The sequence below is a fragment of the Sinocyclocheilus anshuiensis genome, unplaced genomic scaffold, assembly GCF_001515605.1.
Source record: "Sinocyclocheilus anshuiensis isolate Anshui unplaced genomic scaffold, SAMN03320099.WGS_v1.1 scaffold1139, whole genome shotgun sequence".
In the NCBI taxonomy this organism is placed as follows: Eukaryota; Metazoa; Chordata; class Actinopteri; order Cypriniformes; family Cyprinidae; genus Sinocyclocheilus; species Sinocyclocheilus anshuiensis.
In genome coordinates, this window is record NW_015547684.1 from 219,933 (window position 1) to 231,304 (window position 11,372).

Sequence of the window (11,372 nt, forward strand, 5' to 3'; positions counted from 1 at the left end):
TATGTGTGATTTACAATAATTTACAAAAGTGTCACATTACATATTATAAAAGCACAATGTTATGTTTCTAAAATCATCCACAGTGCTATTGCACAAAGAGATATGAATGAACTCATAAAGTAAACAGAACACGCACCAGACACTGGTCACAGTTCCTTCCGGTAACCAGACGTTTACAGTAGCAGTTTCCTGAGTCTGTATCACATGGACTTCCACCTGGAACCGTCCCCAAAGCATTGCATGTGCATGCTGGGTAACAACAAAACAAAAGCAACTTTTATTTGAGATCTTTCAAAACCATTTTCACATGAATGAATTAATGATTTGGGTTGGCTATATTGTGTAAGGCATGGACTTACGCTGGCATCCCAGAGGGTCGTCGCTGAGTCCGTAATGGCCCTGTTTGCACTGGTCACAGCGCTCACCCTCCACATTAGGCTTACAGCGACACTGACCCGCGATCAGCCCAAGAGACACGTCTGTCAGCGGATCACACACTCCACCGTCGAGAGAGCCGACCGGATCACAGTTACAGGCTGGAAAAGATCAATCCGGACAGCGTACTTAAAGACAATGGACAGAACTGTGGACAGCTGGGAAAATTAACAAACGGAGCCATGATGATTCTTATACTGTATCAATGCAGCAGTAAAGATGCTCTGTGTCAACTTTTTTATCGCAATACTTTTTTTCGCAACTAATTTTGTTACAACTATCTAGTACAAAGTTCACGAAAGATACTTCCATTGTTTAGCATTGTTCACACAACAAACACTGGACACACAACAATAAAATTTAGTTTGTTAACATTAGTTAATGCATTCACAAACAATGAACACATTTTTACAGAATTTATTAATCTACATTGTACATAGATGTTAATATATTAACATTGATATATATATCGATTAACATTGATATGTTTGTTCAGAATTAATGCTAATTTATACTTAATACTTAAAAGTTAATTTTAATATCTACAAAATAATTAGTTAATAAGTATATTTTTTGTTAATTCATGCTTGTTTATAAGTTATTAATGAATACTAATTAAATGTATACAACTTGAAATGCTAAAAATACACATAGAAATGTACATTAATCAAATAAATAAATGGTATTTTTATTGTTACTCCATGTTAATTATTGGATTAATATTAATGAATTGTATTGCATTGTAAGCTATTATCATAGTTTGATGTAAAAGTCAGAGACCACATTTCTGCTTTGTGGTCAAAAAGTTCAAACTGAAAAACCTCAGTCACCACAACAAAAGAGGAATGTGAAACCCTAGATGCGTGTGGTTTGAGGAAGGGCGGCACTTCGCCTTGTGGTAATGGACTACTTCAAAGCCCAGGTGTTAGACCAGACAGGTAGAGGAGCAGCGGCCGTCTGAAAGGAGAGAAAAGCTCAGAGGAAATGACAGGAGAGGAAATGAGAGGGGACACATACACTCGCAGATGTTGGGGTCGCGGATGTCTTTCTCCGGATGCTGGTAGAAGAAGGGCTTACACTGCTCACACTTGTGACCCATGGTGTTGTGTTTGCAGTCGTCGCACACGCCGCCGCTCACGTTACCCGAGGCCCGATACACGGCCATGTCGAAATGACAGGAATCAGAGTGATGATTGCAGTTACACTCTGTGAAAGAAGCAAAGAAATGTCAGATGTCAGATGATCAAGTAACAATTGTAACAAATAAACAATTATAACAAAGAATGACAATGTTTAAAAAAGCTATAATGCATTAACAACTGCATGACAAATTACGACGTATAAAAACTATAATGCGGTAACGATTGCATAACAAAAAATGATGATGTTTAAAAACTATAATGCAGTAACTACTGCATAACAAAGAATTATGATGTTTACAAACTATAATGCGGTAACGATTGCACAACAGAATTACCATGTTTAAAAACTATAACGCAGTAGCAATTGCATAACAAAAACTTATGATGTTTAAAAACTATAACGCAGTAACTACTGCATGACAGAATTACATTTAAAAACTATAACGCAGTAACAATTGCATAATTACAAAACATTATGATGTTTAAAAACTATAACGCAGTAACTACTGCAAAACAAAGAATTATGATGTTTACAAACTATAATGCGGTAACGATTGCATAACAAAGAATTATGATGTTTACAAACTATAATGCGGTAACGATTGCACGACAGAATTACCACGTTTAAAAACTATAACACAGTAACAATTGCATGACAGAATTACATTTAAAAACTATAACGCAGTAACAATTGCATGACAGAATTACATTTAAAAACTATAACGCAGTAACAATTGCATAACAAAGAATTATGATGTTTAAAAACTATAACGCAGTAACTACTGCATGACAGAATTACATTTAAAAACTATAAAACTATAACGCAGTAACAATTGCTTAACAAAGAATTATGACATTTAAAGACTATAACAATGTCTTAAGAGAATTACGATATTTAAAAACTATAATGCTGTAATATCTGTACGACAAAGAACTACCACTTTGAAAACTATAAAGCAGTAACAATTGTACAACAAATAATTTTTGACTACGTTCTTTAAAGAAGTTACAACAGTTACAAAACATGTTTGTACTGTTACAAAAAGTTTAATGTATCTGAGTTAGTAGCATACCAAAGTTAAAATATTGATATCAAAACTTCATTAGAAACTGTAACAATTGTACTAAAAAATAGAATGTCAGCATTGTTTAGGAACTCTCATGCAATAACATTGATACAATACTATAATACCAATGTTTCAAAACTATAAAGCAGAATCAAAAGTACATCAAAAAGAATGTTACAAAACTTGTAACACCTGATTTGCAAAGTAAATCTTTTGAAAATCTACTGGTTTCATACGGTTTTTAAAAACATTATGTATAATTAAAAATATATATATTTAATGACTCAAAGTCATGTGATGTAACCATCAAGTCAAATGTAATAGTGCATTTTCATTATATTTTGACATAAATATCACTACATTTTTGGGTTGTACAAGAAGACATTTTATAACCAGAATTAACTTTGTCATAAGAAGTTCTTTTTAAATAAATGAATAGATCCAGACAAAAAAAAAAAGAGCATGATTTCATTGACCCATAACTGAACATTGCAGAAGATCATACTTTTACAGGCGTTGGTGTTGCGTCCCTCCGCGGGTCTCCAGGGCAGGTCATGGTAAAAGTCCTGACAGCGCTCACAGTTCAGCCCCATGGTGTTATGATTACACATACAATGGCCATGGACCTACGGCAAAACAGACATAACAATGATAACCAAAAACAAAATAAATGTAATCAAATTGAGACTATGTGTGGAACAGGATATTTAAAGGCACCACAAATTATAAACAAGTAAGTCCTCAAAATGAATTTGAGCTCATTTCCTACTCAGACCCTAAAAGGGAAAAGTTTGCTCAGGACAGTCTACAAATCCGGCCCTAAACCAGATGGCAACAGGAAATGTTTATACTGGATGCATCTGGTCTACATTAAACAAGCTCCAGTCCTGGCACAGACACAGATCTAGATGCAGTCTATATGTGAGCTTTCACATAACTGCTCTGAGCCTGGAGATGATCTAGAGTCACTTCAGTGCCTTTGAATAAAATTCTTGCACATAAAAAGGTAGTGAGATTGAGATCTGGATATAATATATGTTCATTTCTTTTGTAAGAGCTGCAACAGACTGAGACACATCTCAGTGCAGACGGATTGTAAACAGAGAAGACTGCAGACTGCGCAGGAACCTCGTTCCTTTGGTGTATTTCGTCTTTGGCTTTTCAAATCATTGATATAAAACCACAGAAACACATACAACTTCAAGCATAAATGAAACAAAACCAAAAAAGGTTTGTAAACAACAGACACTGCGTGCATTTTCTCTGCCACATGATTATTTGCACTGTACACTATTCAATAATGAAACCACGAGGCGGTCCGCATACTTTCATACTAATGTGAAACAGATCCAAACTGAATTAGCAGCAGACTGTGATGGGACTTCAAACGATTTCTTCCATGACAAATTTTTGTGAGATGTTTTCTTCAAAGCAGAGGTTTAAAAAGCCACAAAAAGGTCTGCTGCATTTAAATGTGGCATAAATCAAAAACGACTTCCTATTAAATTAGCTTTATTTAATCTACAATTCATTCTGGTATGATGCTGCATTAAAATTTCATAATTTCAGCTCATACGTGATTGCTAAGTCAGTTTGTGGTGGTGATTGGAGGGAACAATTTGGAAAAATGATAAAATATAATAAAAATAAAAAATAACTATAATAATAAATACTATAACTGTACAAAAAAATAATTGTAAAAAATATATGTAAAAATAATAAAATATAAATGTTAAAAAAAACCAAACATTTAATAATCAAAGTTATCAATAACTTGCATTATGCATGGCATAAAACTCACCATGCCATCCATGACCTCTCCAGCTCCATCAATGGGGGCGCATTCGGATGCGTGACCATAGCAAAAACAGTTTCCTCTCACCACCATGTCATAAATCGCATAGTAGTACTTCTCCTTGATCTCTATACGTGAGTCCAGAAGATTGTCCCCGAGAGTATGCAGCTTAGTGAACTTCACCCTCAGATTAGTGATCTTTAACATGTCTATAAAAAGGAAGCAAGAAGAAATTTGGTTCACACTATTAGGCCACTTAATGACAAGCATGTATGTTCAAATGTTTTCATTTGTGTCCTTACTTTGAATTCTGGGGCTGTAGGGATCATCAATCCTGAAGGCTGGATCCAAAACCCTAAAGATGGCCTTCAGAAGCCAAAGGAACAAGAGTAAATGGAAAATCCAGTATATGAGCAAGTATTCACCAGAAGTGCAGTGCATTTCCAGAGCTCACCTCACCCTCAGTTGAGGGTTCAATGTCGGAGTAGCGGGAATCGCAGATAACATCGTCCACTTTGGTCATGGGTCCTTGAGAGACGAAGGGGAAGGAGGTCTCACAGTCATAGGCGAAGTAACGGTACACTTGCCAAGTCTTCCCGAAGTCTGACGACCGTTCGATCACCATAGCAGCAGGTCTGAATGTCTAGATAGGGAGCATAAGAGGTCACGGTCGACTTGAGAACGATACTTTCAATATGGATGATAATCCTGCATCATCAGAATTGATCCTTCCTTACATAATTTGTTTATGTTCTTGTCATTTTTAGCAGTTTTTTAAATGTCTATATAGTTTCCATTAATTTAATTTTTAGTTAAATCCAACAACAAATAAACAGCAGATTGTGAGAAATTATGAAACTAGTCAAGTATTTTCATAATAAAATGTTACATATATATATATATATATATATATATATATATATATATTATTTTATTTTGAAACTACATCACGTTTCATAATTTGGCACTAATTATAACAAACAAACAGTGATGAAAGTTTTGTTCCTGTACAGTTTCCCAACAATCTTTGCAATCAACATCACATGAGCACTATTGTTCTCTTGACGCCAGTCGTTTTCATATGCGCTCTCTGATTTCTTTGAACTGTATTGCTGAAGTGAGATCATGCTGAAATGTAATCTTCAGCTGAAGCATTCCAGTCGTCTCAGTCGGCTGCACAGCTGGGTTTATCCCAGACCTCCCACGGCTCCCACACACTGAGCAACACTTCCCCTCCTCCCAGCAAAATCCACATCGACCCCCCTTCCCTTCCCACATTCTCTCCTAACGACCGCAAATCTCACCTCAGCCCAGGGCTGTGGCGACACCTTCCCCCCAAAACACACATCACCAACTGACTGTCCTCAGCACTTACTCTAAAGGTCATGATGAGGTGGGTGAAGTGGAACTCTGCCTCCAGGTTCAACTGGATTGTGACGTTCTCCAGGCCTGAGAAAGAGAGCAATAAAGACATGAGTTAAGACAAAGAGTTGTATTTCTCCACATTTATTAATGCAGTTCCATTTGTTAACTCCCAAACTGTTCTTTATTATGTTCTTTAGGCTCTTTACCGGCATCTGTGGTTTCCTGAAGAACTTTTAACATCAGGAGAACCTTTCCATTCCACTAGTATACAAAAGCTATTTCAATTTTTAAAATGTTCTTCACACACAAAAAGGGTTCTTTTAAGAACTGTTGACTGAAAAGTTCTTTGGGGAACCAAAAATCATCTTCTATGGCATCACTGTTTTGCAATCTAAAAGCTTAAAACTGGACCCCATTCACTTTCATTCTATGCATAAAACAACAAAATATATAGAAAATATATATTTTTAATATATTCTATTGTTTTACAAACAAGGGTGATAATAATGACAATTCTCATTTTATTCTCTATCATTATTTGTTATGAACCCTACCTTGAATATATGTTAATATATTAATTATTATTTTCGGGGAAAAAAAAAAGTGTTTTACTAAATAGTAGTTTTAAGCAAATCCTTTAAAGTTTCTAAATGAAATGAAAGTCTCTATTTGTTCTCTATTTAATCTAATTGCTGGCTAGAAGAAACAATTGAGATTAAAAAGATCTTTGGTATTATGTTTTGGTAATGCTTTACAATAAGGTTTCATTTGTTAAACTTAGTTAGCTGCACATGTTAACATGAACTAACAATGAAAATACTGCTTAAGTGTTTATTAATCTTAGTCAATGTTAATTTTAACATTTATTAATACATTGTTAAAGTCAAAGGTTGCATTTGTTAATATTATTTTATGGACCTGAGCTAACAAGAAATAACAATGAACAGTTGTTTTTTACACATTATGGTACTGTCGTGAACGTGCGATGAAGACTGACAGAAGAGAAGAAATTGTTGAAAAAAGTCGTTATTTTTGTTTTCTTTGCGAACAAAAGGTATTCGCGTAGCTTCATAAAATTACGGTTGAACCACTGAAGTCACATGGACTATTTTAACGATGTCTTTACTAACTTTCTGGGCCTTGAATGTGTCAGTTGCGCTGTTGTCTACGGAGGGTCAGAAAGCTTTCGTATTTCATCAAAAATAACTTAATTTGTGTTCCCAAGATGAACGAATGTCTTACGGGTTTGGAACGACATGAGGGGGAGTAATTAATGACAGAATTTTCATTTTTTGGGTGAACTATCCCATTAACTAATGGGACTGTATTGTAAAGTGTTACCAATTTTTCTCCATTAAGGTACTGGAACTGTAAAGGAAGGGTTAAGCAACATAGTTTCAGTACAATTTACACCATTTTAAAAGGAACATCTGCATCTTGTACATTAAGAAGCAATGCACAATTGCCCTAATAGTACTGCAGACCTCTACTGCTCTATAGTTACACTAAACATCTGCTTTTTTAGTGGGAAAGTGCTTTGGGGGTCCATAAACATCAAAAATAAGAATAAACAGAGTCATATCTTTAATTAAATATGAGGTCACCCCTGGTATTCCCAGGCTTTTGGCCCAGTTGGCTGCTGTATCTTCTTTGTCCTCCTACCCCATACTCTCTCCTAAACCATACATTCACAGGCTTCTCTGGTTGCATTCATGGCCCCTCGTTTCCTGTCCCACTACATTTCACACTCCTCCACTGCAATAACCAGTAAATCTCTGGATTTCTATTTCCTCTGTCTGTTTGTCTCATCGAGGAACATATGGCTTGTAGAACTGTACATTCTAATCGCTTGCAACAGCTGGACCTTCTCGATGTTGGCTGAAGAAGGTGTTTCGCAACTCAACCGAGTGGGTGGTTGTAGGGTAATGGGAGTTTTCCGAGGTAAAGTATGTCTTACAATCTTCCTAAAAAACTAACACGATGTGAGGAATAGAATAGACTTTAAGTCATTGTTCACTGAAAGTTGCTCTCAAAACTACATTTGCATTTCTGCATATTCAAAATTAGGTTGTATAACATAACAACCAATGACAGTTGTTTAAGGGTCACACAAGTCTAAGAGTAAAAATAAGAGTGCCTATGACAAAAAAAATAAGCAAAATGCTAGTACTTATAAATGACTATAAATGATTTTGAAAACTTTTATATCATTTTACTGAATAACTAAAAATGTAATGTGTTTTTAAAATCAAGAAAAAACAATTGAGTACATTAATAAGTGTCTGAGAGTATCTTATTTGCCATCTGTGCCTTATTCATCATTTTGATGTTTTAAAATATATTTAAAAAGGTAAAAAGTGTTTTTCACAATTATAATGAATTAATAATTTATAAATATTTTCAGGTTTTCAGAGCACCACATGACATTTTACAACCTGAACTAACCTTGTCATGAAAAGATTAAACTATTTGATATTTTAAGAGACATACTGACTTCTGCTGAGGTCCTGATATTTTCTGTTTTATGTTTTTTTCTGCATATTGATTGAGTTACATGACTTTGATTTGGCAGACTTTTTTCAAACATTAATAAGCAGTGAATATTTTTTTTCTAAGAAAAAGAATAACATTTAAATTTTATTGTTTTATATATATATATATATAGCTAACGCTAACTTTAATATGAAATAGTGTTTCTAATGCAGCGTCTATGGGAGGGACGGTAAATTTGACATCGTTCTCTCTTCTGACTGCTGTTATCAGTCTCTCTCAATTTTTTTCCTTTTATTGAAAGTCACGAAAACACTATCGTGGAGTTTTTCTTTTGCTATTTGAGCAAATGGGAAAGTAAAAAATATATTTGTGGTACTCTCCCATTCACTGCTATTCAAGTTAACCCAACTATGACGACTTCCGCTTCTGAGAAACCCAGAAATGTGAAAAAGGTCCATAATTTAATTTATTGGATTGAAACAGCATGGGATAAATGACACAATCTTCAATTGGCAGGTAGAAAACTCTTTCCCAAGGGAAAAAGAGATGTCATTCCACACTTTAAAGACTGGTCATCACCTTAACTGGTCAGCAATTACGCAACTGCTTTGAAGTAGTTAGTCCCTCCATTGGTCTGATTATAGGGGAACTAACGGACACACTAATGAGGGAGAGTTCCCTCTAATAAGACCTTGTTTCACAGCCTTCCTACATTCCCGTGAGAACTACACGGTCTTTCACATCCAAGACTGAGCAAACACCTAAAATAGTACTGAATAGTATTGAAAAGAAAGGAAGATGAGCAATTGTTTGGTTTGGAGTCACAACACAACTCACCATTTTCTGACTGCCACCAAGTCTTGAGGCGGTTCGGGGCGAACGTAGTCACGACATTTTCGATTCTGTGGCTGGTTACTTGGTGCGTGCTTTCATCGTAGGTTCCCCTGGAATCGCACACAAAGCACTTCTTCTCTTCCTGTGATGGACGGGGTGGAAAAAACAGATAATGTCAATGGCATTCTTGTGACGCAAGAACTTCTCCAAATGAAATTAATGACTGTAAGGGTCTCTGAGATACTGAAGCAAGTCAACCCACTTGGTCTGGCTTACATGACACAGCTTTTTCAAAGTCTGATGGCCCACAGAGAGCATTGGTTTCATATGCAGGCCAGATGTTCAGAGCTGCTTTGTGACATTTTCTCTTAATTAAATACCTATTAGAGCAATTTGACTCACTTGAGGGCAATTAGCTTGAAAATTGGGACATATATTGTGTTGTAATGTGACTAGTGCGTTAAAATAAGTTCCTGTCCACCTCCACCTCATAGCCGCCACCATTTGACCTCAGCTCCAACTCAATATGTTGCACTGCAAAGATTTTTCTTTGATGACACCACCTTGTTTTAAATTATTAAACGTGAAAAGAGATGAAGATAAACTGATCAAAAGAACTGATCCAATATGTCTCGAGTCAAAACTTGGAAGTAATTATCTCTCTATTATGGTGTGGCATGAGCGATTATCACTCAGCCATAGCATCAACAAACCCCTATAAACCTGCAGATTGCATTTTTGAAGATTCAGAAGACCCACATAAGATGTTCAATGGCCCTACGTAAAACATTTTAAGGCGTTTTGTCTAGAAGGAAGTAGTCTAGACATTCAAGAGTCGAAGGAAACAAATCTCTAAAGACAAACATGTTCCAAAAACACCCACATGAAATAACAGGACAGCAATAAATCTCTTTCTGAAGATGTTACAGATAAAAGCTCCAAAGGGTGTTAGAAGAAATCCCACAAGTGGAAATAAAACACATAAATTCTCAATTGTGGCATTACAATACAATTATCAGGCTGAGTATAGAGCCCAAGGGGGTGCAGTTTTCATTCCGGATGAACATATATCAATTGATGGCATGGCGTGACCATAAAATTAATGCTTGTCTTTGCAACATTTTGCAACTTGAAAAATAAAACAAATTTATACCACTACGTAATGATGATAGCACATTGTAATTTTAATTCAAACTTCATTGCTAAACTTTTAATGCCAAAACAGCTATATTTAATCAACAATGAAGGATAACGGTTTGCAGCACATAGGTTACCTGCAAATGACTGACGATACAAAAAGGCTCAGGTTTCTGGTGTCCGCATGTGGAGGTGGCCGAGAGTTGGTGTGCTCTTCCAATGAGAAGATCTCCTGTGGCAGGATAACAGCTCCCCTCTGTGCAAACATCTCCCAGCTCAGGCACATCTGCGAGACCCCATGCCCCTAAAACTTTGTGGAAGAAAAACTTTTATATGCATCTGGTAGTAGTGAAATGTAATACCATATAGGCTTTGTTTGCTTGCATTTTTAGGGTCCTTTAAGTTTCAGTTTAAGAAAAGCTAAAAAGAGGCTGACATGCTTGCTTATATATATATATATATATATATATATATATATACACACACACACACACATATACTTATATTAATATATATTATTAAGATGAAACAAATTAAGTATATTTATTAAACCTTAAACGTAAAAAAGCTAATTTATGTGCAGTAAGACAGCATATAATTCACAAATGAACAGGCAATGGTGTAAAATACATATAATTGATACAATTACATAAATTATCATTTCATTTTTGCTTAAAGTTTGAGAAACTATGCTTTATATATAGGTCAAACCTCTGCATAAATGTGACTTTGCCCCAATAAAACTAAAATGAAACTTACTTAAAAGGGCTGCGAGCTGTAACAGCATGTTTTTAGATTCTTTCTTCAGCCGGGGTGCAGTAATCCTGATTTTGCTTGGAAAGTACAGAGCTGAGTCTGATTCCTGCAGACTGTGCTGCTGCTTTACTGCAGCTGGAGCTGCGCGAAACTTTTTCTCCTCAGCCGCTAATCTTCTGCGCATGCGCACAACGCTTCGACTCGTCTCGCGCGCTCCCTCCCCCATTTTCGAAGGTGGTCTTGAGGTAAGCAACGGCCAGTGAAAAACGGATAAAAGTAATTAAAAGAGCACTGAAGTATAGGTTTAAGTACACTCGAGACGACTGTACATGTAAAATTAATAACACT

At 35.7% G+C, this 11,372-nt stretch overlaps 1 protein-coding gene across 1 annotated transcript in view; it reads right to left on the minus strand.

The window, feature by feature from the left end:
• LOC107703183 (laminin subunit beta-1-like) overlaps window positions 1-11,140 on the minus strand; it is a 37,898-nt gene extending 26,758 nt beyond the window's left edge. Inside the window, exons 1-11 of the mRNA XM_016505742.1 lie at window positions 11,028-11,140; window positions 10,406-10,578; window positions 9,135-9,273; window positions 5,815-5,888; window positions 4,894-5,082; window positions 4,742-4,805; window positions 4,446-4,648; window positions 3,150-3,270; window positions 1,453-1,641; window positions 360-536; window positions 137-249 (exon numbers count right to left, since the gene is read on the minus strand). Of these exons, the coding sequence (XP_016361228.1) occupies window positions 137-249; window positions 360-536; window positions 1,453-1,641; window positions 3,150-3,270; window positions 4,446-4,648; window positions 4,742-4,805; window positions 4,894-5,082; window positions 5,815-5,888; window positions 9,135-9,273; window positions 10,406-10,578; window positions 11,028-11,055 (1,470 nt within the window). The 5' untranslated portion in view covers window positions 11,056-11,140. The remainder of the gene's footprint in view (window positions 1-136; window positions 250-359; window positions 537-1,452; window positions 1,642-3,149; window positions 3,271-4,445; window positions 4,649-4,741; window positions 4,806-4,893; window positions 5,083-5,814; window positions 5,889-9,134; window positions 9,274-10,405; window positions 10,579-11,027) is intronic.
• Between the last annotated feature and the right edge of the window lie 232 nt (window positions 11,141-11,372).